Source organism: Cydia splendana, chromosome Z, assembly GCF_910591565.1.
Source record: "Cydia splendana chromosome Z, ilCydSple1.2, whole genome shotgun sequence".
In the NCBI taxonomy this organism is placed as follows: Eukaryota; Metazoa; Arthropoda; class Insecta; order Lepidoptera; family Tortricidae; genus Cydia; species Cydia splendana.
In genome coordinates, this window is record NC_085987.1 from 25,255,715 (window position 1) to 25,283,404 (window position 27,690).

A 27,690-nucleotide genomic window follows, 5' to 3' on the forward strand; every position below is an offset into this window, starting at 1 on the left:
TTTGATATAATATTAAATGAATAATTGCCGATTTCGTTGAAGAAATGTGACGTCACACCAGGGGGGAGGGGTTTGCTAAATGTGACCAAGTGTGACACGGAGGGGGGGAGGGGTAAAAAAACCTAGAAATTCGTGTGACGTAATTAATGGATGACCCCTAAGTAGTGAATACCCTAAAATACAAGTATTGACAACTCCGCGTCAATAGATTGTGCCAGTACCTACGCAAAATGGAAGCAACTCGACGATTCATAAAATATGAGTTGTTGATATTGTCACCTAGTTCTTCGTGAATTAAGGCCTGAAGTTCGATCACATTTGAAACTTATATATGTACTTACATATATAGGTAAACTCATATTGTTAGAAACTTAATAATAGCAAAATAGCCTATGAATGTTATATCGTATCCATCTTGCGTGTTTTTTCAGGTTGTTCTTGTATGCGGGCCATTTTTAAAGGCCTATACATATTTTAATTAAAACATAGATGTGTTACGAGTGAGTCGATTTCGTAAAAACTAATGTCTGTGTCAAGTCTTTACTAGCGTACTCCAGGCTCCCCAAATGAGCCGTGGCAAACAACGCTAGGAGGATGACGACGTACAGTATATTCTCACCTTTTAATGAAGATGTTGTTAGGTTGGACGTGATGTTTAGTAGTGATGAATTGGTACCTAGTTGGTTGGGGATAAGAATGTTAAGGATCATAATGTACTTACTTACATTAAGATTTTATTTAAAGTGTTATTAAGTACAATTATTTTTCTTTCACAAGCCTTTACCTTTTTTTTGTACAAGCCTTTATATGACTGGCATCACTGCGACCATTCTTAATCTATTGTGACCTACTACAGTTCTCGATCTAGCTCTGCAACTTCAAACAACTATAGACTCGTTTTGATCTAAAGAAACTTTAAACTCCTCCGGGAGTAAAATATACTTTCCCAGAAGTGAGTCATGAGTAGAGATGCCACGAATATTCGGCAACTATTCCGTATTCGGCCACTTCGCAGAATAATCGGTATTTGGCCGAATGTTCCCTACTATTCGGCCGAATAACGAATATCTGTTGCACCTACCTAAAAAGAAAAATTACACAATAAAAATAACCACAAACTAGGTATATTTAATATTTAAAATATATTCTTGGAAAGTTGTTAAATACGAAGACTGTTTTTTGAGCATTTGTTGATTACAAAATATTTTATTTTTATCATGTGCCTGATTTGATTGACTCTAGCCATTAGGTATACCTACTACATTTATTAATTCCATTCAATGAAAATTATATCTAAGCAAACGTTGTTGCCGAATATTTGGTCACCGAATATTAGGCGCTTCGGCCGAGAGAGGAGCCGAATATTCGGTATTCGGTATTCGGCCAACACCACTATTCGGGGCATCTCTAGTCATGAGTGCGCTTGAACGAGTCAAACCTGGTGTTTCTCTTCAAATTCAATTGATTTTGTAATACCGGTACGTCTTTAGGATGAGTCTCGTTAGGCTTTTGGGGATACTATAGGTTTAAGGCCGCAGTGCTTCCCCTGGTCCTGTTCGTTCGAGTTCGTCGGCTTTTTCATTTTATGTTGCCTGCATGCCATGGGATCTGTTCATAGACCCAAGGTCGTCCTTACGTCATAGAGGTTAGGGATTAAGTATCTTCTAAGATTTACATAACTAATTGTACTTCGTTGTATTGCATTTTTCAAAATTCTAAATATATTTTTATTTACTTCCTGATGATAGAATACGCTATAGTAGAGCGCTGGTGGCCTAGCGGTAAGAGCGTGCGACTTGCAATCCGGAGGTCGCGGGTTCAAACCCCGGCTCGTACCAATGAGTTTTTCGGAACTTATGTACGAAATATCATTTGATATTTACCAGTCGCTTTTCGGTGAAGGAAAACATCGTGAGGAAACCGGACTAATCCCAATAAGGCCTAGTTTCCCCTTTGGGTTGAAAGGTCAGATGGCAGTCGTTTTCGTAAAAACTAGTGCCTACGTCAAATCATGGGATTAGTTGTCAAGCGGACCCCAGGCTCTCATGAGCCTTGGCGAAATGCCGGGATAACGCGAGGAAGAAGGATAGAATACGCTATAGTAATATATTCAATCTAGATTTTTTCGCGGCTAAATTTGTAATTAAGATTTATTGCTGCTGTGTTATACCTGTAGGTGAGTACATTATAAAACACTACTCTCCCGCCCCCTCCCCCGTTGGCGTCACCCCCTCCCCCCTTGAAAAGTGTCCCATTTTACAGATTTTCTCAATTTTCAGGAAAACGATACAAGCTAAGATAAAATGGTCAGGGACTAAATTATTTATTAATAAATTTCCTACAAATAAGTACTAACATTCATTTGTATACGAGTTATAGTTTTCAAGCTATGGTGCGCCAAAGTTTTAGTCTAACCTGTTCACTTAAAAAACCGCAAAAGATGTACAGGCTAGCCGTTTGGCACACGCATACTAGAGGTCCAAACAAAATTTTTGACCCCCAGTTCCTAAAAAGTATTCCCTTCGGAGGGGAGTGCTGAGTCATTGTTTTTTTTGTATGGCAATTTTTATTTTATTTCAGAAACCTATCGTGTGTGGTATTATATAAAAGGTCTTTTTGAGACGATTCTAAAAATATATCACATCATTACATTTCCGCCATTTTTTTTTTATTAAAACAAAAATAATTTTCAAAACATACCAAGTTTGGGCTCCTCCAGATACGATATGGCTGATTTTTTTTTCGTACAATATACCACAAACGATACGTGATATCCTCATATCTAACCCTAAAAACCATTTTTTAAGAATAATTTCATTTAGCATTTCTTATTTAGTTTTTCAATTTTACTAAGTGATAAAGTCCTACTTCAGTCCCAATTTTACGACACTTAATGGAACTGTACATTGTATGATTAATAATATTAATATGCACCGTATCTGCAGTATAGTTCCATTAAGTCTCGTAAAATAGGAACTAAAGTAGGACTTTATCACTTAGTAAAATTGAAAAATAAAAAAAAAATTTAATGATGTGATATATATTTAGAATCGCCTCAAAAAGCCCTTTCATATGATACCACACACGATAGGTTTCTGAAATAAAAACAAAATTCCCATATATAAAAAAAACAATGACTCAGCACTCCCCTCCTAAGGGATTTTTTTTTAGGAACTGGGGGTCAAAATTTTTGTTTTGACCTCTAGTATGCGTGTGCCAAACTGCTAGCCTGTACATCTTTTGCGGTTTTTTAAGTGAACAGGTTAGACTAAAACTTTGGCGCACCATAGCTTGAAAACTATAACTCGCATCAAAATTAATGTTAGTACTTATTTGTAGGAAAATTATTAATAAATAATTTAGTCTTTGACCATTTTATCTTAGCTTCTATCGTTTTCCTGAAAATTGAGAAAATCTGTAAAATTGGACACTTTTTAAGGGGGGAGGGGGTGACGCTAACGGGGGAGGGGGCGGGAGAGTAGTGTTTTATAATATACTCACCTAAAGGTATAACACAGCAGCAATAAACCTTAATTACAAATTTTGCCGTGTTGCCCATACATTGAAATCTAGAATGAATCCATTATAGGTACATATCCGCGCTTTAAGTACCTACTGTACCAAATTATGGCACAAAAAGGTGTATTTCATCCATTTTTTGACAATAACGTTTAGTCCACAATGGTCAGATTGACACTGGCGGGGTGGCTGCCTTTAGTCCCCGTGGGTTCAAGTTCTCCTCTCACGCGTAACCGAGATGGCTGTGGGTGCGGCGTGCGGATCACGAATATGGTTTTTGTATATTCGTAATATCGATGTAATTTTCGTAATATAATCGATGTGTTCGATCAAAAATAAAATTGCGCATTTTTAGAATCAATTCTCATATTTTTAGCTTTTGTGCATAAATTATTACAAATGTTTAAGTTGCGTTTTAGACCTATGTTTGTTATTTTTTTATCGAGAGAAAGTCAAGAAATCGGTAAACCGAAATAAATGTCATATTTGAAAGAAAAAAATATCAAGGCCTCCAGTGTCCAGAGCTGGAATCGAACCAGCGTCCTCTGTTTACGCGACAACGGTGGCATGGGAAAATCAAGAAATCAGGTTTAGTATCGATGAAGTAACTAGAGAAAGGCGTCAAGATTGTTAATAAAATTTTTGGCAACCGTATCGTGACCGAAAAAGGCGCTACGATTTTTCAAAAACTCTGCTGGCTGAATCTAAACCTGCACCAGTGCAACTACGACGTAAGCATTGTGAATATGGCATCGTTTCTGGCTTAGTGCTAGCGCGCATACATAGCCACACACACCATCGTCTTATGAGCGTTTTCAGTCTGATGGCAACATCGAGTTACTTGAAGCCTAGGAAAACGTGGCGCTGTTCATCAAAACTATATGAAAAACGCTGGAGCGTCCATCAAATCTGAAGGTCGTCGGACTTATTAGGAGTCGTGGGGTAGCGGAGACTTTTGGATCTGGGTGGCTCCGGCGCTGCGGAAGAGCAGCCCTTCCGCCCTCGCGTGACGAAGCACGGTCACTACAGTCGGCTCCGCAGCTTTGGCTTGCTGGTCGTCTTCGGCAACCACCTGCCGCATTCGGTTTTGGCTGACCTTGATATTTTGGTGGGCGTGAGGATGGTGGTGTGGTATAAAAGTTAATATAAATTGATAAAACAGTAAACCATAGTCACCGTCAGACAACCCTGCAACCATCACGTTTACGTTGACACTATTGAGCGCATTAACAATTTGCCTTCAGCAATTTGCATAACGTTTCACGTTTGAAAATGACGACGCCTTTTGTAATTTGACTGCGACATATACATATTCATTTATTACATCGGATAGGAAGTTCAACTAATTACCCAACACCCTATGTTACAGGTTTGGTTACAGGCAAACAATGTACCTACATACTCATCTCTATAAAACGTTTTTCATGTAGAGCCGAACTAGTGCTGCCATCTATTTCAGATATATTTAATATCAGTTGATATCAGCATGGTATCTGCTGAGTAGAAAGTAAAAAACGTGACCGTAAGGAGTTTCCATACAAGGGGAACTAGTGCTGTCAAAAAAATTATAAACAAAATGTACCTACTCTATTTCTATTAGGTACTCTAAAGAGTAAGCCACGAGACAACTGTAGCCATTCAGGGAAAATTCAGCTTTTTTGGTAGTAAGTACCAAAACATTCCATGTAAAATGTTAGTGTTGCCAAGACTAACAAGCACATATAGCTTTAATACTAAAAAGTTATTAGATCTCGCAGTAGGTAGCAAGACTTTTACGCAGTTAGTCCTAACTTTATAAGCTCTAACTGTATAAAGCCAACATCTTGCTCAAACTTTCGTTGGTGCGTCATAAGATAGAGCAACTGTAGCTGTCTCAGTTTTGTGTAGTTGGTAGGGCTGTTAGAGTATGTGCGGAAAGAGAAGAGTCGTAGAATGTATTGGTTCCCATATAATCCACGACTCTTCTCTTTCTAAACAGACTCTATTATGTTGACCGTTTTATGCATATAAAGTAGAAGCGACCGGCATTAGAATTTTAATAAAAACTGATCTGTATTTTAACCATATTTGACAGATTTTTAAAGCTCGAATGCTGCCATCTATAATCAAGCTCATAAACTATGAAACGTATCAAATCAGTAGACGAACGGAAATACTTTGTGAAGGTACGCAGTGAACTAGTTCAGATTGTTTCCTACAGATGGCAGTATATGTACAAGTGCGTCATGTACAATACGTTCTATTCTGGAGCAACGACCTTGAATATTATTATTGGATATATTATGTCATTCGTGTCGTGTAGGATAAAGTTACAAAATTATGATGATTATTAAGTAATTGCATGATTAGTTAGATTTTATGTCAGATTTCAAAAAAAATTACAATATTACTAATTTACTGTGGGACTAGGTTGATCTGTGTAAAATTGTCCTATAAAATATTTATTTATTTATATACTCTCACTACGGCTCACTAAGACTTAAAATCGAATTATTTAGGTTTTATTGTCCGCGTTGATATTATATTTATTAGCAGATAGATGCAGCTTCCTAGCTAACGTGGGCCGTTATTATATGTTACTAAATACATTTTTTTACACAAATACAGGTTTTAATTTCCTCTAAAATATATAGGTTTAAGTTTCCTCTAATTGAATACTTATCTGGGAGACTTTCCAAAAGAGTTTATAGTAAGTATGACTTCTATGCATGTAGGGTGTCCGGGAGTTGATAAATAGCGTGTACCTATATCATTATACATGTATAGTATGCATAGCGTAGGGACGGGTGTGAAAGGATTTCGATAACGTTTTATCACAATATAATTATGTTTTGAACGTTACGCCTATATCGTTTAGTTTTAATAAAACCAATAGGTATCGTTTCACAAAGTCAACATCCTAAAAACGGATGTCAAAACGATAGGTACTTAATGCCTTAATGGCATTAAATTTCAATTCAATTTCACTAGCTGTACCTATTCAGTAGCGTTGCCGTCTAGTTTTAGTTAACGGGTAATACGGATGTAGTGAATAATCCTGTACCATCATATTTTCATGGAAACGCACGAACGTGTTAAGGTGTATTCGGGTATTACCGAATGTCGGATAATTCCGAAATTCAGATGAAAATCACCCTTAATTCCATCATAATAAAAGTCTCTTTCGGAATTATCCGACAGTTTTCGACATTCGGAATTACCCGAGTAAACCTTATGCTATTTCAGGCATTCTCAGCACAAAAAGTTATTTTTATTTTTTATAAATTTCTATATACTTACAATTATTTATATAAAAGATATTAAATAATAACTAGCTTAAATCTAAAATAGGCCCTTGAGGCATTGTACCAAGGATGCTGGCGGCATTTCCTCGTTGTGAAAGTTATTAGATCAAAGAGGTAAGTACCTACAATTGGAATCATATCAAATCATCAAATGGCCAAGTCACGTGTTGTTTTTTTACATTCACAACAATATCATATCAATTGCAATATTTAACTACTTACTGTGTAGTAAATATTAGCCACCCATCGCATATTTTTGAGCAAGCAAGTACGAAAATAACGATATTACAGACACCGTTACAGTAGGTATGATAATGGTTTTGATAGTAACCTAAGCGCAACGTTGTCGCGGCTCGTATAATCCGGACTCGCGGCATTAGAGAGGAGGGAGCGGCGGCCGCGCTCGCGGCTCGAGGACGCAACACGTTGTTTAGTTGCCGCCTGCCATGTCAGCTTGCAGCACGTTCGCTCAGCAACATTATAGCACCAGTAATTAACATGGCTGATCATGCTGACAGTACTGAACCGGAATCGGTCGAAATAACAATCCGCCTAGCGCGCCCTGAAGACATGAAGATTGTCCATGATATGATACAAGTGAGTTAATTTTCACATCTTGTCCAACTATGTTTACCTATTTAATATTTATGTACATTCTATATGGTTACAATGATTAAAATAGCTAAATTATCTATGCATTATTGATTATTTGCATAAATCATCTGTCAAGATGTTAAAGGCCTGATGATGATGACGATTGATTATTAATTTATTTTATTTATTACCAGTGATCGTTAATTTTCCAGCAATTTTGGTGCAGCATAGTAAAAATAAAGGACTTTCTTCAATTTTTTCTAGGGAGAGGATTGGTTAAGGTTAATATTACTGTCATTAACCCTAACTATCTATTCCACCTAGAGTAGGGCATACAGATGCTTTTAACCAACAATGCACCAAAATTGCTGGAGAATTAACGATCACTGTTTATTACTATTCGGATATTGGTTTTATAAATGTGATACAAAACGCCAATCAGCAAATACAAATTAACAAAAGATTGGTGGTTAGCAACTTAGCACCATTGCACTATACGTATATTTTAACGCCAAAGGCAGAGTAACTATTTTTAATTCGAATTAACTAAAGAAGATTCAAAAGCAATAAAGAAAAAATACAGCACACAATGAAATTTCAATCCCGTCAATCAATAAAACCCTCCGTCAGGATACGCCGCACAGTTTGGATTAGAGGATTAGAGAATAGAGCTTTACCTACTATTTTAGGGTTCAGGTCAATCTGTCGGTACCTACGCGGATCAGAGAACATAGAAATAAGTTACTACGAGTAACATAGAAATAAGTTACCTCTCCGACCTTTAGATGTAAAGCTGTATTTTTTGTATGTTATTTGTCTTTTTAATATCTAACCTTAAGATGCGGCTCACAAAATAAGCCTTATGGTCCAAATTCCATTTATTTAAATATAGCTTATATGTATTTTTCGAGAAAAAGGCTATGGCATACGGACAGACGCACATGGCGAAAGTATATTTTTGCTATTTTGGCTTCGGAATCCTAAAAATTTCAAGTACCTACTTAAGTCGACTTTAGGTAGGTTCGTTTGTTTTTTACACTTTGAGGTAAGTATATTGTACCTTTTGGTACAGTGATATTAATAATTATTTTATCATTTCAGGAATTGGCTGTATATGAAGGAGTTCCCGATGGTCCCAAACTAACAGTGGCAGGTAAGATAAAAGTATATTCTGTAAAAAAAAATCACTGGGCACCCATTCAGTTTATATTAAATCTTCGCTGGCATATTAAATCCAAACTATTGCTTTTCTTTTCGTTTTGTAAATGTATTCCTCCATACACCTACATTCTAACTTAACGCACCTACATACCTCCATTATATTTGCATGTACCTACTTGACATAGGTACTTACTTAACAGATTACCTTCTTCGATTAGTTAGACTGGTGGTTGGTGGTGGTGGTGGTGGTAGAATTAAGTAATTACTTAGTAAATTGATTAAGTAAGTAATTACATTGTAATTTTCACAAATGATTCTTAAGTCAAAACAGTCATTTTATGGTTTTCTTCAGCAGTTATACTTCATATGAAACAGTGTTTACGCGAGAGTTCCTTTAAAACATAGGTACCCAAATCATTACATTTGAAGTTCTATAGAGTCCTCGACTTCTATAGAGTTCCATCATTAAATTGTGACATGATGACAATTCCTCTGAAACAGAGAACTTATGTAGTTAAATACAAATTGGTGTAGCCGTCTTGGGAAATCCTTTATGAAATCTGATGCGTTATGAACCTATGTGAGCATTTTCGCTTCAGTGAGAAAGGACCCACGACGAATTTCATACATTAACCAGCTTTGAGCGGACGAGAGCGGACAAGACTGAAATGATGGTCCGTAAAATAACTGGAGTAATTTGCATTAACAAGCAAGCGCACTCAAATTTCGAAAATGCGATCTTGAGTTGTTGTTTTTGGACGATGCTGATTCTGTTTCAACCCAATGTATTCAATTAGCATTCCTAGTACCTATTTTAGTTGTTATAGTGAGATTTGGATGGGTAAACTGTAGCGCATTGTGTTTATGTATTACAGATCTAGTGGAAGATGGTTTCAACAGTGAACACCCGTGGTTCTTCGTGCTGTTGGCCGAGAAAGGCAACGTAGTGCTGGGGTCGGCGCTATGCAACCGCGCGTATTCGAGCTGGTCTCGCCGCGCCTTTTACATCGAGGATCTGTTCGTGCGGCCCGCGGCGCGTCGCCAAGGCATCGGTCTTATGCTCATGAGGGAGCTCAGTCGGGTAATATGTAGTTCTAATTTGTTTTTTTTTACTCCTCGTGCTAATATTGATACCCGAGCAAGCGAACGATTCCAAAATTGACCCATGTGCGTAGCGATTGGTTCGAAAAGTAGAATTCTGAGCGTTGTGATGGTTTCAAGGCACCAGTGTTAAACAAAGTTGGCTACCGAGTGATACAAAAATTATTTCACCACACTAACTCGAGGAAAATACTAACTGTAAAACGTTATAAACCAAATCAAAACGAAGCCTATTAAATATTTATCATTTAAAGTCAATTCCGTCAGGCAACATGAGGAACCAACTCAAAAGATGCATAAATTGCTTTGCCACTCTTGTGGATAAAATGCAATATTATCATCAGTTTTCAATAATAAAGAGAGCCTTTACGAACTGGTGTGGTGAAAAGTAATGTACCCAGGTACACACTACTATAAATAATAATGTATTTCGCGACACATATATACGAGACATTATGTTAGAGATTGATAGATTTAATGCTGACCGTACCTATGTGCAGTTTCTTTTACAGCCTTAATCAAATGCTTTTCGATTGAGTTAACAAGATAGGTACACAGTTCGCCACGATGTGGATAAGCGTCATCATTTTACCTCCACAATATTGTCAGACGCAAATATTAGTTTGGCTCCCTCTCTCTGATATACATTACGATCCTTGTCGCGTGATAGACTAATGATCTGTTTTTGGTTAGTAGCGGGCGGTAATCGAAGGCGTGAACCGTATAGACTGGCATGTGTTGAAGAGCAACACCAACGCGTTGGCATTCTACAACCGGCTAGGTGCGCGCGACCTGCGCGTCACCGAGGGTCGTACGGCGCTGCGCCTGGACCGCGACTGCATCGACGCTCTCGCTTCAGGAAGCTAAAATATATATTAATACTACGATAATTATTTCACTACGAGACAGAGTTCTTGACTGATTTCTTCCGAGGTGTAGGTTCTGTAGGTACAGTCACGACACGGGATTGTTATGCCATTTACGGTTCTTATTAAATTGGAAATTCTATAGCGTAAGTATTAAACAACCAATTTAACTAGGACCCTAAATGGCGCAACAATTGCGGTGCGTGATGGTATATACTTATGAGCAGTGATCGTTAATTTTCCAGCAATTTTGGTGCAGCATAGTAAAAATAAAGGATAGGGAGGGGATTGGTTAAGGTTAATATTACTGTTATTAACCCTAATTATCTATTCCACGTAGAGTAGGGCATACAGATGCTTTTAACCAACAATGATGCACCAAAATTGCTGGAAAATTAACGATCACTGCTTATCAGCGGGTATGGAGGAAGGTAGACCTTATCGATGACTACCATATTGGTGTCTTATATTAATCGGAACCAATATTTGGGACCAAAGCAACTCGGTTTATTTTCCCTTTTGTGTTATTTTTATTAGTTAGGTACATACATACGGTATGCAGCATAAGTTGCCAAGCGGCGAAGTATTCGAAATTAACTGTAGGTACCCAACTTTATTTTTATAAGAATGAGGGTGTGCAGGTGCTTTTCAGCACCTCACGGATACCTAATAACGTACCTATATGATACCCACCGCTGCTGCACTATCAAAGTCGCCCGCGTTCTAGTCGGGGGGCGACGAAAACATACAGAGAACGCAAATGAAAACACACGTGGACGGTTCACTTAATTCGTGAATACAGGGGGGCGATTTTTGAATTTCGATCGCTCGATTTCGTCACACGAAAATCGGTGGAAAACGGCGAAATGCTAATTTTAGAAATACGAGCGATAGAAATTGGGAATCTAGTGGTATTGACCACTCGTTTTCAATTCTATTAGTAGAATTTAAATGCTTAGTAGTGGAGATATTATTGAACGAAATACACGAAATCGAGCGGTCGAATTTCAAAAATCGGCCCCCAGTTGGTAATCCTTTTGGCGGAACTTTCTCGCCGTGAGTTTGTTGTATTTAGGTAAGTAATATCTGGGAGACCGAGCTTTGCTCGGATAATATATAAAAACTCAAAAATACGCGTTTTCCCAGTGATAAGACCTCTAGCTAGATCGACTTATCGCCCCCGAAAACCCCTATATAGCAATTTTCATCGAAATCGTTAGAGCCGTTTCCGAGATCCCCGAAATATATATATAAATAAATAAATAAACAAGAATTGCTCGTTTAAAGGTATAAGATAGAAACCGCTACACTGCGATTCCTCGGACCTCATGCACGAACCACTTATAAATGATTCAAGCTTGAAAAAAAAGTTATTTTCACCTATTATTTTCAGTGTGCTTAGAATTTGTTTGAAGATGTGGACTCATTGTCGAGCTTTAAGTTATAAGTGCCAACTTACTTTATATTTAAGTACCTAAGTATTGAGCTCTGTGATAAAACTGATAAATGTGAAAAAGATAAATAAAGATAGATCGACTAAATATATGTGTTCACTCAATCATTGTTATGGAAGACTTTATTTAATAACATAATAAAAACACTAAGAACTTATAAATAAAAAATAAAACTATATATTGTGCATATACATACATATGTATATATATAGCAGATCATGCAATTATTGTACCTAGGTAATCGAAATAAATATTTTGATAGCAAAATTTGGTTTGCGTTTTAATTTAGCAGTATATCATCATCTATCATCGTATCCTTCCAGTTTGAAAAATACTATAGGAAAACAGAGCTTTAGCATCGAATTAATAGAATTTACATCAATTGCATTCAATCATGCACGGACCTAGATGATCCTGGATACAAAATATTCTTCTTATCTTTCGTATACCTACCCATATCTATAATTAGCAAACATGAAATGATCTTCTGTTTATGGGAATAAAATTGTAGGAACGTACTTACTGGAGAAAAAACTTCATATTTTTTCAAATTTTAAAATATTCACAATTTAAATTGAATGATTTTAGAATTTCACGCGAAGTGTGATAAACGGACCCTTATCACTGTGCCACCGCTATCCGTCTGTACCATTTGTCTGTCAGTCAGCAGGCTTTATCTCAAAAACCTTAACAGGTTAAAAACGTAATGGGTAGGTAGGGTTGCCAGATGGTCTGGATTTGGTGGGATTCTCCCGATTTTTAGCATGCGTTTCCCGACAAAGTGAAAACCGTCCCGAAAAACAGCTTCACGTTATAAAACAATAATTTCAAGTTCCGAACTGTCGTCGAGCGAGCGAGCGACCCGCGTCGAGCCGCTCGCCGCCGCGAATTTTTGTTTGTTTGTTCAAGATCTCAAAGAATTTATACTATTTTTTTTATATAAAAATGTCTATGGGCAGAGCAGCTGACGTAGTGCCAATAATGTAAAATATCGTTGTTTTTAATACAATGACTTTCATTTGAATGATTTTTTTCCGACTTAAGTCCCTAAATCCCGAAAAATTTTTATTTATAAATTTATATTTATAGATTTGGCAACCCTATGGGTAGGGTATATAGTGGTAATTCTCATAGAACAAAAAAAAACTTTAATTAAGTTAGTTCTGATCTGATGAAGTGAAGAAGTGATCTTAGTTTTATCAACCTTTTCGACGCCGTGTCAAACACAAAAGCTGTCACTTAGACGCCACGTCACCGAAGTGACAAAACTAAAATTGAACTTTATGCATAGGTACGCACGTAGGTCTATGTTGCTCTGTGGTCTGTGACCGATTAATCGGTCTTTGGCATTGATCTTGCGGTGCGGATATATCGGTCATTGGCGTCCAAAAGGTTAAATTTTTAAGGATAACATTTGATTTATTTATAACAGGATTCTTGATTTTATTATATGAAGCAATTTTCCCTTTTTTATATCATTAATTAACATTATTTCCAGCATTTGTAGAATAGAAATTCTAGGAAAGTTAGGTAGTAAGTACATTTTTTTTTGTATGTAGTCTTATGAAGAATAAGATTATCACATGTAATAAGACAACGTTATATGATAAAAGATATTTATTGCTATAATAATGAAAAGTTTCAAAAATACACAAATCACCCGAGGTAAATCACAATTTAAGTTGCAAGTGCTTTTGTAAAAAAAATAATTTTACACATGCTACTTCTAATGACTTCATTACAACTTTAGGTTAAAATCTCTATGAACGAACGTTCTAAGTTAACGGAGGTGAGTAAACAGACCTCGTGGGGAGAGGGACGTGCTTACATTCATACGTTTACATAACGTCGTGAGAGAGTATACTACCGAAATAAATTATTGTCGATGGAGAGTCGAGCCGAACTCGACGAAGTACGGGAAGAATAAAAACTTCCGTCACGAGTGCAGTGCGGGCACAAAGGCTAGTCGCCTAAGGTGGACACGAGTTAGGGGTTTGTGCTTCTTCTGTGGTCGGAGGAGCCAGAGATGGTGCGGGCGGAAGTGGGAGCAATACGAGCGCGCCCGGCGCGTCAGGGCGTGTGCGGTAGCGCGCGGCATTGGCGCGTGGCGCCGCCGGAGCCAACAGAGCCAGTGGCTCGATGGGTGGCGAGCGGGCTTCCGTCGTCGGCACCGCGCCGCGCGCCCCTGCGGCGGCCGCGAGCGCGTCGCCCCGTTCCAGCGACCACTGCCGGCGCAGTCCACGAGGGCCTCCAGCCAAACATCTGAAAATTAGAACAAGGATCTTGATAAAATTACCGGAGATACACGAGGGTATCTATTTTTAACGATACAACCACTGTGTGCACAATTAAGAATATTTATTTACATTACACACTTCTTCTATCTACCATACGTATAATGTGAAACATAGGTTTTTAAGGAGAACAACGTATTTTGTTCCCGGGCTTCTTATCCCGGAGGTCTTATCTTACTTAGGTTCTAGTTTCTGCAAGTACCTTAAAGTTTCATTTTCTTTTGATATACATATGACGGAAAGTCTTTTTGTTTTTAATTGATCAATAACTTAAACATATTCTGTATAGAAATATGTATATTAAAAAACCTGTAACGAGAATATGGTGCGCTCAGATCTGTCGGAGTGGCCGCCGCGGACGTTCCCGTAGCCGGCGCGCGCGGCGGCGGGCTGCTGTCGGCGGACACCGCGCCCGAGCGCTGCCAAGCTGTTTCAACAAATGAACATTAAACACGTCTGACGAGTTTATGCGACTCAGCCTACACAATTAATAGCATTAAATATATGTGCAATTACACCAACACACATATTATAAGCGCTCTATCATGTATTCAGGAACCGCAAATATCCGCTGGTTGATCGAGCGATTTTCCACGAAAGTGGTGTGATAGTTTCTAAACAACAAAAAGCAACTAGGTAGTATCGTTCAGTTTTTTTAATAAATGGCTTCTAGCGAGAGTAAAATTAAATGACAATAATATTATAATAGTGTACGGTTAGTAAGACAGTGTACGGTTATGAGTTCTTGTTATGTTAGGCGATAGCTGGAATAGGTACTATTTAAACTTGTTTATCAAGATTAATTCTTCATTATCCGTACACTTCCAAATTTCACTTCAATAAATTAAAGATAGCTTACCAAATTTGTCAGAGCTTGTTGATGCATCAGAGCGCTGACGCTGGACCTGGATCTCCGGCTTTTCGTTCGTAGCATTTTCATTTATTTGCGTTGGAGGCGTCATTGTTTCGCTATCGTTTTCACTATCAGCCTCAAATAAGATTTCTTCACTCCTGTAACCAGATAAGTTAGGTAATTATGTGTAATGTTTGCTGCTTGTTGACTTACTAACAAGAGACTTACTGAAGAGGCGGTGGTGTCGGGAGTGGTTTGTCGAAGCCCTCCTTCCCCAGCAGCCAGTAGGTGTGCATGGCCCCCTTGCCCTTGATTTGAGTCAAGCCCCGTGACCGTAAACGGTAACCTCCAGCTGTCGTTAATCGCTCAGCAGTTGTCGCGGAAATCTGAATACGCCACGCAGCACCTGGAAATGTTGATTGGGATTTTTGAACAACGAAAAATAAATCGAGTTGATATTTGAAAATTCGCATTACTTGTTTTGTGTTATTTGTGTATTATTGAAAGGGTTCTAATGTAATGAGTATACATAACGATATTATTGTGAGGTACATTCACGTCTAAAAATATCGACACGAACAGTGCCAAAAAATGTATACACGACCTTATTGTCCATATATTAAGATAGTGTACACATATTTTTGGCACTTTGTCCGTATGGATATTATCAGACGTGATGAATCTCTATGATCTCGTGACTAATAATCTCTTACCAGTAGATTCCATTCTTGAAGCTGTGTTAACAGTGTCACCGAAGAGACAGTATCTGGGCATCGTCAGACCGACGACACCCGCGCAGCACGGGCCGGTGTGCAGGCCGATACGTAGATGCAGAGGTGCCGTCGGCGCGTGCCTGATGCGGAAACGTCCCGCCAGGTGTAGCAGGTGCAAGGCCATGGTGGCGATACTCTCGGCGTGGTCTTGCGCGCGAGTGGGCAACCCGCCCACAACCATGTAAGCGTCGCCGATCGTTTCTACCTTATACACTCTATATTGTTCTATGGCAGCATCGAATACCGTGTACAGATCGTTAAGGAGGTCAACCACTTGCACTGGCGTAGCCCGTGCCGCCAGAGCCGTAAATCCGACTATATCGCTAAAGTAGATGGACACGTCTTCGAATTCTTCGGGTTCTACTCGTAATCCAAGTATTAGTCGTTCTGCAACCGATCTGTAAAGAGATCGAACTACTTAATATGATTACCCTTAATATCTGCAACTCTTAGGTAGGTAGCTATGTGAAAATAGAATCAAAACAATTCTAGTTAGTGGTTATCAAATGCTCAAAAGTTAGAGGAACGAAATTCTTATTTACCTCGGCAACATTCTATTGAGGAGTTGTTCTGTTTTTTTCTTTTCCATGTCTAACTGTTCCGTCCGTTCCTTTATAAGTTCTTCTAGATTGTTGCTGTACTTCTCTAGCATCTCAAACATGGAGTCTACTATGTTAATTTTCCTGTAAAAACATAATATTTAAATACGTCACCTGTATTTACGACATTGATACTTACTAACGACACTAACTTTGTTTTTACCTGCGGCGGCAATTAAATAAAAAGCGTATTATAACGTGAGTAATTAATTATAATGGAGTAGTTCGACACCTGTGGTTCTAACATCGTGTCACATATGCGTCGGTGATCTTTTAATTAATATGAGGACTCTGTTTGACAAAGGGGTAAAAAATAGATATATCATCGTCAACACCAGCGGTCGGCAACCTTTTAGCAGCCAAGGGCCACATAGTAATTAAGGAAGTTGACGCGGGCCGCACATTTGTAAATATGTGTGACTTTATCGGACATTGTTGTTTGACAATATTACATACAAAATAGCCAGGGGGGCTCGCGAGCCGCTTGTTGCCGATCGCTGGTCAGCACTATGGATACCAGTTAAACTGGTTGCCTAAATACGAGACATGAGCATACCTGCCGCGGTGCATGTGCCGAAAGATGTCGTGCAGGGTGTGGAAGTCGGGCCGCAGGTCCGGCGCCTCGCTCCAGCACTGGCGCATCACGCTGACCGCCTCGGGCGGCGCGGCACCCATCGACACCGACGGCCGGATAAGGGGAGGCGGACGCATTATCTTCTCTACGATCTCTGAAATTGTTTAACTTGTTTATTAATTTTATTATATTTCGAGTGGCGGACGGTTGGTATCGTGTACTTCTAAGCTGCCATTAGCGGCCGCTATGTAGCTCCAAAGTTGTCACGTTTTTTCTTTTGTAGTTTGATTCTTTCGCACTCATAAAACTTTGAAATTTATGGTTCCGTTAGACGTAGAGCTTCGATAATAAGAATGGGCTTTTTGAAATATTTTTTTTTTTTTTATTTCTTTATTTAGAAACAAACAGTCTCTTATAGTAATAAATTATTACAGTAAACGGTTATTAGACTTATAGACCTACAGTTTCCTTAATAAGAATATATAAACCATACAACTTATATAAGTAGTACTAAAACTAAATGGAATTTCAAAGTTGAAATGAAATTAAAGTTACTAAAATACTCAATGGAATTTCGAATTTGGAATGAAATAGAAGTTACAAAAATACTCGTGCATCCTAACGAAAACGGATAAATTTTAATAACAAACAAAAAGTGCACTTAGAGTTATAAACTATCTAATTAAAGCCTATTAATACACTTCAAGGTCAGTCGTTTGAAACTATATAACTTTTCATTGAAAATATCTAAATTTTGAAATTTATCATCGTACGTCCTGCATGCTCTTCTAATGAAACCGTTTCTCGCGTATGAAGTTCGGCTACGAGGAATATAAAAGAGGTTCTTCTTTCTACATGCTCGCTCACAACGACGGGGTACTCTAAAGGAAAGAGATTTTAACAACTCAGGGGCGTCGATAATGTTGTTTATGATTTTATAAAGAATTATAGCATCAGTGCGTTCACGACGCAAGCACAAGGATGAAATATTATATCTCTTCATAGCGGTAGAGTAATCTATGTATTTATTTCCAGTGCGATAATCAATTGTTTTTACAAACTTTTTTTGCACTTTCTCAATTCTATCGCTATGGATTTTATATAGCGGATTCCACACCGCGCTAGCGAATTCCAACCGACTACGGACATAACTATTATACAATATCTTATAAGTCGAAGGTCTCCTGAAATCTTTACCTACGCGCAGGATGAAACCCAACTGTTTAAAAGATTTATTTAAGATATTGTCAATGTGGGGCACAAAGGTAAGCTTTGAGTCCATGATTACGCCGAGGTCACGAATCTGGTTTACACGGGTTAGCTCTTTATTGCAGAGATCATACTTGAAATTAATATTTGTCCTTTTTCTACTAAAGCTAATAACAAAACATTTTCCTGGGTTTAAGAAAAGATTATTATAATAAAAGTTACTTGTTGACCTTATAGCAGGTAATTAATATATGTAGGTATAGACTGAAAGAAATGTTTGCTTAACAGTAACACTTGCGAATTATGTGTTACCTGTTCCGTAATTGGTGGTAGGATATTGAGCATAAATTATTTCTTAATTATTTACGTAAAGGTTTTTAAAGTACCCAATGAGTTTAGCTAATTATTTGTTTCAGTGTAAACCAACAGTTCTCTAATCACAATTAAGTAAAAGTTGTGAGCTTATATATTTGGATGTCCCACGGTGAACCATCCCCATCACCATCACGAACCTTCAGGTGTGAGAGCGAGCATGCAGTACGGCTCGCCGCGAACAATGACTTCCTGCATGATGATGGCAAACGAGAACACGTCTCCCGGCTGCGACCCGCGCCCCAGCCCACCTTCCTCGCGCAGTATCTCCGGTGCAGTCCACAACAACTCTGTTCATAGGAAATACTTTTCATTCATATTTAAATTACCGACTACACATTTAATAAGTAATCGAGTAGATGTGGGACCAACAATAATAAAACAAAATTCGGTAATTAGAATAATCTTGCTCGGCTTGCGTCGGTTTAAAAGTTTTAGATAATGACAACAGCTGACGTCACAAGTTGTGAATAGTAAATAGTAACTTGCTATTTTGATTGTAAGTTTAAGTCTGACATAAACGGTACAGTTTGAATCATTACTTATAGGATAGTAGGTAGCAAATACAACAAACGCTCCTAAATTATTTGTTACCTTGTCTAATGAGTAGTTTTAACTCTGTCTGTAGATATCTTACCCCTTGCAGCCCTTGGCGGCTGAGGTAATCCTTGTGCACGGTAGAAGCTAGGCAGACCGTAGTCCGTTATTCTAAGCACCCAACGTGAATCGACAACGCAATTCCTCGAAGACAAACGGCCATGCTGACGCAGCGAGGACGAATGCACATAACGCATCCCTTTGACTAGGTCTGTAAGCAAAGACAGCCGGAACGTCCAGTCAAGCTTGATATCGTCTGCCATAAGCACGTCCTCGAGAGACCCGCGACCGCAGGCGTCGAATACTAACGCAGGCCGCAACTCGCACAGGCAACCTGTAAATTAAAAACTATTATGTCTTCTATCATTACTTAAATATTAACCATGAATATATTTGTATGTTTGCGTGAGTCACTTTGTTATATGCACTTTACCTATGAATGGATTAAGGTTTTCGTGCCGCATTGTTTGCATCACAAGAAGCACGTCGGTAGCTTTTCGTTTTATTTCGAGGGTCCCGGTAGACGGCAAATATTTTACGTGGACAGCATCACCCTGTTACAGACCAAATATTACCACATTATTACTTAAATAGGTACCTACTAAAATTTTACGAACCATTTCAATATTGTACCTCTATAATGTCTGAATATAAAATAATAATATTTGAATGGTTCAATTCATACATTTACCTATGATTAAACTGCATTCCAAAACTTTATGTCTGATGTGCAGCGAAAAGTCCGTCTTTCAAAGTCTAGCCGTCCTCTAGGCTCAGTGTAACCCAGATGTAGTAAATATATAGAAAAAATATAGATACGTAAGTACAAAACGAACAGTATGTACCTTGTAACGAGTGCGGCGATCGTGGGTCAGGCGATTGACGCTACATGTGGAAGAAGGCGCGGAGGGTGCGGCCGCGGCGGGCGGCGGCGCTGAGCGCGGCGACTGTTTTAGCAGGTCGGGCCGCTCCAGCTCAGGCCCGCCGAACTCATGCAATTGTTGTAGCCAGCAAGACAGCATAGTCTCCATTCCCTCGCCCACCCGGCGCCGCTCGTCCGCTGGGAATGTGAAGTCACTGGCCAGGAGAACTGCGTCACCTCGCCTGCGCCGCCGGCGGCGCCTCGTGGCCGCATACCGGGTAACCAGCGCCGCCGCTGCTGCCACCATAAGAGCACAACAAACGAACACCACAGTCAACATCCCATGTTCGAACCGAGCCCATAATTCATGATCGGAAGCGGCATGTTGAACGGCCCATTCTTCAAAGTTATATGTCGAATTCAACACCTCTATAATAGTCGACCAGTCTTCGGTGTCATCGAGTGAACGTGTCGAAGTTGAATTAAAAATTGTCACGAATTCCCATTCGCAAGTTCCATTTTCGACCACTATTCGTTGATATAAATAAAGTTTTGTCTCGCTACTTTCCGTCCTGGTTCGTTCCGCTCGGTCGTGTCGATTAAGATTTTCTATTACTTCATTGTATACAATTTTTTCCCAGGAATCCCTTTTTTCCTCGGTTTTGCCGACTCGTAGTAGAAAAAGATGTTGTTGAAAAGCGTCTAGGTGAAGTAACAGCGTGTTGAAGTCGTAGAGGGTGTCGGAACCGCGCGGCGGGCCGGTCGCGGGCGACGCGCCACCGGCGCCGGACGGCGCCGCGGGTTTCCCCGAGCTCCGCCGTGAGCGAGTAACATTTGATCTTTGGCCTTGAACTGGAACCATTCGCGCATTATCTTCGAGCGTGTTTTTATTAAATGTTTGTTTTGCGGGTCGAGTATTATTATAGAGCCCGGGAAAATAACCCCGGAATCGACTCTCTAATGTGCTATTTTTTATAGTGTTTACTACGTTTTCGGTTCGTAAAATACCAGTAGACTCCTGACGAGTTCTCTTTTTGCGATAAGGGCGCACGGTTATGTTGTTTACGAGCGCAAAGGCTAACGGCGTCGAGAAACTTTTCTTATACAATGGCGGAAGGTTGCTCGATAAATTCGGGGTTTGTGAAATATACGTAGATTGGTTAGATGACAAATTCTCTCTCGATTGTGTATAAGGCAAATTTCTTATAGCTAAAGTGATATTGCTCATTAGAGAAGTCAGTTGGGGATCTCGGCGTGCCAAGGATGTGATGGGAGAGGGCGGCGGAGGGTCTTGGTCGAGGTGCAGCAGCAGCACGGCGGGCCCGACGCCCGCGGCGGCCGCCGCCCGGAGCGCCGCCAGCGCCTCCGCGCCCACTTCTCCCTGTGGTGCGCACAGGATCACCACTGCAACAAGGAACATCAGCCGTCCAATGTCGTGCACTACACCTACTTCAATAATTATCTAACGATAACAAAAGCGATTCTATGAATCACGCACCTTGCTGTTATTTAGTGAAAAATATTACAACACCCGGTTAGCGTTTGGTACGTAACAATAAAATATCTAACCCCTTATTCATAAAAATGTGTACAGTTAATTTATGTGTTATCCCTCTTTTACAAATACATGAGTCAAAATGAGAGATAAAGACAAACGATTAATAACTAATTGAGGCTTGCAGCGTGTACATGATACACCTTAATTTACGGCATACCTAACGCAGCATAGCAAGGCAAAAGGGTATTGTAATTTATTCCTAATCATGGTCAAATTATTTACCGACGCAATCACGCCTGTAATCTGTACATGAACCCATATTCAAGGCATAAATGAGAAAATTAACTAAGGATTAAGTGATGGTTATATCGAAAAATTTACACGATATTAGCCATCACCATTCATTATCAATATTATCATTTAATGAAAAATGTATGTTGAACCTACAATATTAATGATATAAGTACTTTACGAGCCCCATTCACTTTGCGCAGATAGTGATAGATATCTCGGAACAAATATTACTAAATATAAATATACCTATATCCGTGCAGGCATGTTGGTAGTTCTATTAGATATTCCAGTATGTATTAGAGAGATCATATAAAGCCTGGCTTTAATGGAAAAGAGCAAATAATATAGGATTACTAATGGATTTTTCATAGGTAAAAGGTCTAAACACCGTCGCCAGACATTATAATGTCTGCTAAATCCATTAAACCTATTAATAATGTATCTAACAATGCTCTTAGTGCTCTAGATAATTCATAGGATCGTGCGAGGTACTTTATTCATCGTTAATCCCAGCAAGTTAATAGACGTAAGGTGCAGCGGGACAATTTCGACTGCGGGGTAATTTCAACTAATCAAAATAACATTATTAACTAGAGTGCCATATATGTCCAGATAGCGAAAAATATGTGTTGAGTGTGTTGTGTGTGACTCTCGTTAATAATGTAAAACACGGAAGATTTTTTTTGAGTAAATTGGAAAACAAATTTAGGTACTAAGTAAAAACACACTTTTAGTTTTTTAAACCCACTAAAAATTAAAATTAAAAAACATGATATTCGCGATCCCGGACACGCACAGCCATCTCGTTCACGCTTATGCTCAGTGAGAGTGAAAGAAGAAGCTGATTCTACGGGGCCTTCATAAAAAGAAAATATATAAAAAAACAAATTCTACTCACTTACCATGTGGTCTCCAAGCCAATTGTTCAAGTGAAAGAGCTGAGCGACGTGCAGCTAGACCCGCTGCGGTGATGGCTCTTGCAACTTCGCGAAGAATAACCGCGCATTCCCCTGCGGCCGGTGGCAGCAGCACGCGACGCCAGCGCAGGCTGGCAGCTAGACGGGCAGCTGCAGCGGCGCGGGCCGGCAGGGCGGCGCAGGCGGCGGGCTGCGGCCGGCGCAGCGCGCGCGCCGCTGCCGCCAGCGCACCACATGCGCCGGCGCCCGCCCAGCCTGCGCACACCGCCGCGCCGCCCGCGCTGAGAGCGCTTAGCGCGCCACTCGTTACAAGCTCTCTCCACTTTGGCCCGCACGTGTCTGTATGCATTTAGTTATTATTAAACCTCAGTACGTTCAAAAAGCTTGTTTATTTCAGCGTATCATTTGTTCACGGTTGATGGGATAATGGATGGATATGTATATGAACATTTACTCTACACACAAATTATACCATATACTAAAGAAAATATGCCACCTCGCTGAGTTTTTCAGCATGATAACGACCCCAAACACAAATTCAATCATGTAAAGACTTCTTCAAATCGTAGAAAAATCTAGGTTTTTGAGTGGCCTAGTCAACGTACGGATCTTAATGCTATTGAGCTTTAATAGAAAGTGTTGGATCAGAAATAATTCCATCAAGGGGGTTTTTTCCAAGGACTTCAGTCAGAATGGGCGAACATACTATATGATCATATACAGGGTGATTCATGAGACGTGAACAGGTCTAAACTTGCACACTCAGTAACTGATAATTGATCGATCACCGTCGTATTTAGGTGAAACAACCACACTCTTTCCTATTTTTTAACATTTTGGTGAGGGCAAATTTAATTCTCTACAATCATGGTCACCCTACAGGACCTAATTAATAAACAAACCCTCTTTAATCGTAATGACAGCATTTTGATTACGATGAAAATACACTGTCAAACTTGAGTGAGATACGAGTTTTCAAAAGTAACCAGTGGGCGCAGCACGGTTCCATTTTTATCGTCTATTTACACTTACGTACTTGTTAGAACGTGACAGGCATGGTGACAAGGGATAAAAACGCGACCGTGCTAAGCCGCCAGACCGTGATGACAGTGATGACATTCAATTTGACACAGAATATCGGTATTAGTTAGTATTCTAATTTTAGGGTGACCATGCATGTCGTAAATAAATTATTAACTTTTTTTTCAACACGACTAGTAAATAAACGTTAACCTCACTAATACTGATACGAAACAGTTGCTTATAATTTACGACATACGCAGTGTTAGTCCTGCTCACGTCTCCTGAATCAAATCCTGTATAGAAGTTAGGGGACTCTATGCCGTCTCGTACTGCTGTGAGGAAGGCCAGAGGATATATGCCATTAAATATTAATGAAATGTTTTATTTAACCGTCTTGCCAGTTCAGCAAAAGCATTTCATTAAAGTGTCAAAATACTTTTGCCTGTAGCGCAAATTATCAGAGTTAGGCATACATACATTTTTTCGTTTAAATAAATTATTTATAGCGCGTGGCGGTGACGATTTACATACCAGTGGAACTATGCCCGAAGTCAATGATTATTTTTTTTTACTAAAACACTGAATTTGGCATTTTAAAAGTTTAAATATAATGTTTTAATGATTTTTCCATGCGTTTTTGCCCTTTTTTGGTACAAATCTGTTATTTCTTCCATACAAACTTTCTCCCCCCCCCCCCCCCCCATTTCCCCTCCTTAAGGGTTGATTTTATAAAATTTTATTTTATCTTAAACTTAAGCCTGTCGCATTTAATTGATGTTGAAAATTGTAGATCCTAAACCACTGAACATTTTAAGCTGAAAGTTTGAACATCGATTAATGACAAAAGGTATAAGTTAGTTATAAAAACAAATTTAAAAATATCTACCCTTAAGGGGGGAAATGGGAGGGAGAAAGTTTGTATGAAAGAAAAATAAGAACAACAAATTTGTACCAAACAAGGGCAAAAACGCATGGAAAAATCATTAATACATTATATTTAAACTTTTTAAATGCTAAATTCAGTGTTATGGTACATTTTAAATTTTTGACTTTGGGCATCCATTTGTATGGAAATCGTCACCGCCACGCGCTATAAATTATTTTTTTTTTACGAAAAAATGTACGAATGCCTACTTTAAAGTGATATTTTCCAGAATAACGAATACATGGGCTACATCGTCCAATTTTTATTTAGTGCAAATCGCCACACTGTGATTGTAACATCCAAAATTGTCACGAAAAATTACATAACATTGTCATTTTTGTACAAAAATCATTTATTTTGTATGGAAAGGTATAATAATTATTTCAAAAATGAATTCCTCGTTCATAAATTATACGAAAATGATATATAACTTGCCCTAGTTGCTAAGAACAGGAAGAAATATAGCATAGATTGGACCTGGGGAGCCGACCCTTTCAACCCCCCCCCCCCCTTTTTTTGGGGGGTATGCACGGTACGATCTCGTGGCTACCGGAACAAATCAGCTTTGTTTGACCTAAGGAACAATCATGCCAAGCGGCATCGCCTGAGACTAAAGTGCATGCTGCTTCAAACATTTGTGCTCCTTACTAACCCTACTACAGCAAATGAAGTTATCATGTGGACTCATATCCTAAAGGACGGTACGGTCCACACTTGTCGAGCATTCCGCCGTCCCGGTCAGTCAGTCAGGCATGTGAAATTTCCGGTTGCTTTCGTCTTGCTAAGGGCGATAATAATGCACAGATTATTCACTGCCAACTTGTTCTCCTACAATTGTAAACTGCAAAGAGCGGTTTTACAAGTACCTAATCAACATTATTTTTAGCTTTTCAGTTCACTTTAAAATTCGGCAGTCGTGTTTTTAATTAATTTATTTTATTATTATCTCGAGCAATTCTTGTGTATGTATTTATTTCGGGGATCTCGGAAACGGCTCTACGATTTCGATGAAATTTGCTATAAGTATAGGGGTCGTTTTCGGGGTCGATAAATCGATCTAGCTAGGTCTTATCTTTGGGAAAACGCGCATTTTTGAGTTTTTATATGTTTTCCGAGCAAAGCTCGGTCTCCCAGATATTACCAAATAATGGGTGATTGAAGGAATTACTCTCACTAGACTAGAATAATAAGGTACCTGAGGGTAATAAGGCCTACCAAACTTCAAATCGCTTTAAATCGTTATTTATTAAATCTAGAATTTATTTAGGCTCAGGTAATAAAGCTCCTTGTAAATGTATATTAGACCAATATACTTACAAATAAAGGCAAAAATGAGAAATTTAATCGGCGTCCGCATTTTTAACTCAAAAGTTTGTATCAAAATAATTATCTTAAATTGCAACTAATTGAGTGTCTTTGTATAAGTTAATTTTAATTAATTTTGCAATGCTAGGTACATATTATTTATAATTCTTAAACATAACATAAGTATACTTAATGCTGAATTCACAATAACCGCGTAGTACACCTACGCGGTTATTGTGAATTTACTACCTTGGTTACACACCAATGTTTATTTTATTCTGATTTTTTCGCATGTGTATCAAAAATTAGTGATGCCACGAATATTCGTCAACTTATCTGCTTTGCCTAAAGGGTGACAGGTAGAGAATGCCTTATGACATTAAGTTCGCCTTTTGTACAGTGTATTTTCTTATGTGCAATAAATATCAAATAAATAAATAAATACCATTCGGTATTTATTATATCTGTTGCACATATTTAAAAAGAAAAATTACACAATGATAATAATAATAACCAAACACTAGGTGTACTCATACCTACCTACCTACTCGTATTTAATAAATGTATTCTTGGAAAGTAGTTAAATACTAAGACCCTTTTTTGAGCATTTGTTGATTACAAAATATTTTATTTTTATCATGGGTCTGATTTGATTGACTCGCTACATTCATTAATTCAGTTCAACAAAAAAAATCACTTAGCAAACGTTGTGCTTTGTTGGCGAACAGTTTTAATAATAATTGTGACTTAAAATGTTCGCATTTCATGCCCAATATTCGGCGCATCGGCCGAGTGATCGGCCGAATATTCGGTATTCGGCCAAAACCACTATTCGGGGCATATCTATTAAAAATGTCGTTTATTTTACGTGTGCATGTGTACCGCATTATGGACAAGTCCCGTGTCTTTTATTAGCCTGTGGCTCATAAGACATCTCGGGACTCGTCCATAATGAAAAACTTTGCATACTTGGAGTAAAATGTATCTGCTATTTTATATTTATTTCACTTACCATCGTAATTGAGAATGCGGATTTTGCGTTGTGTCAAGGTGGACTTGCCAATTGAAAGTGCGTATTGATGAAAGCGAGCTTCCGAGAAAAGGTCTTCGGGGTGAGGAGCGACGCAGGCAGCTCTCAAGAGCAGCAGCACCGTGGGGTCGGTGGCGCCGACGCGGGGCCAGGCGCCAGCGGCGAGCAGGAGCAGCAGCGCCGCCAGCGCTGGCGGCGGCAGCGGCGGTCACGGCCACACGGCGCGCCGGCCCGCGGCCCGCCCTCCCGTTTCGCGCTCCGCCGCTCTGATGCGTTCCGCATAATTGCGCCAGATCAAACGCCTGCTGATCACTTGTGTCACGTTCATAATGCGATCGATGCCTTACTTAGCTTGTTTTCTTTTCTGGACGGAATAAAAATAGATGTTAAGAAACCTTTTTACTTTGGTTGGTACTTACAGTTAGAAAACAAAAAAAAAATGCCAAGAGCATGTCGGGCCATTGTCAATGTAGGGTTCCGTAGTTAATATTGTCAGAATAAGTTAAACGGGAGCTATTAGTGGTAAGTATCGTGTACATTAGAAGCATAAATGAGTACCTTCACAGCACTTTGTACATCTTTTTAC

The 27,690-nt window shown here is 39.1% G+C and overlaps 2 protein-coding genes across 2 annotated transcripts; one reads left to right on the forward strand and one right to left on the reverse strand.

Annotated features, from left to right (window-relative positions):
* Positions 1–7,208: 7,208 nt before the first annotated feature.
* LOC134805318 (diamine acetyltransferase 1-like) lies at positions 7,209–12,196 on the forward strand. The gene is made up of 4 exons (XM_063778638.1): positions 7,209–7,400; positions 8,499–8,550; positions 9,434–9,639; positions 10,356–12,196. The coding sequence occupies exons 1-4, from the start codon at positions 7,302–7,304 to the stop codon at positions 10,524–10,526; spliced, it is 528 nt and encodes a 175-aa protein (XP_063634708.1). The 5' UTR covers positions 7,209–7,301; the 3' UTR covers positions 10,527–12,196.
* A 1,382-nt stretch (positions 12,197–13,578) lies between these two features.
* Positions 13,579–27,312, reverse strand: LOC134805286 (uncharacterized; the record flags this gene model as incomplete). The annotated part of the gene is made up of 13 exons (XM_063778601.1): positions 13,579–14,241; positions 14,583–14,700; positions 15,133–15,284; positions 15,355–15,532; positions 15,840–16,297; positions 16,442–16,582; positions 17,055–17,226; positions 18,794–18,943; positions 19,291–19,584; positions 19,684–19,804; positions 20,096–21,516; positions 22,807–23,160; positions 27,087–27,312. Coding segments are annotated over 13 exons (4,077 nt in total), but the record flags the coding sequence as incomplete, so codon positions are not given.
* Between the last annotated feature and the right edge of the window lie 378 nt (positions 27,313–27,690).

Bases quoted from the DNA above. Each gene is read 5' to 3' on its own strand.
- LOC134805318 (XM_063778638.1), top strand. From the start codon at position 7,302: ATGGCTGATCATGCTGACAGTACTGAACCGGAATCGGTCGAAATAACA. The intron at 7,401-8,498 runs GTGAGTTAATTT...TTATCATTTCAG, and splicing joins TTGTCCATGATATGATACAA to GAATTGGCTGTATATGAAGG. The intron at 8,551-9,433 runs GTAAGATAAAAG...TATGTATTACAG, and splicing joins TCCCAAACTAACAGTGGCAG to ATCTAGTGGAAGATGGTTTC.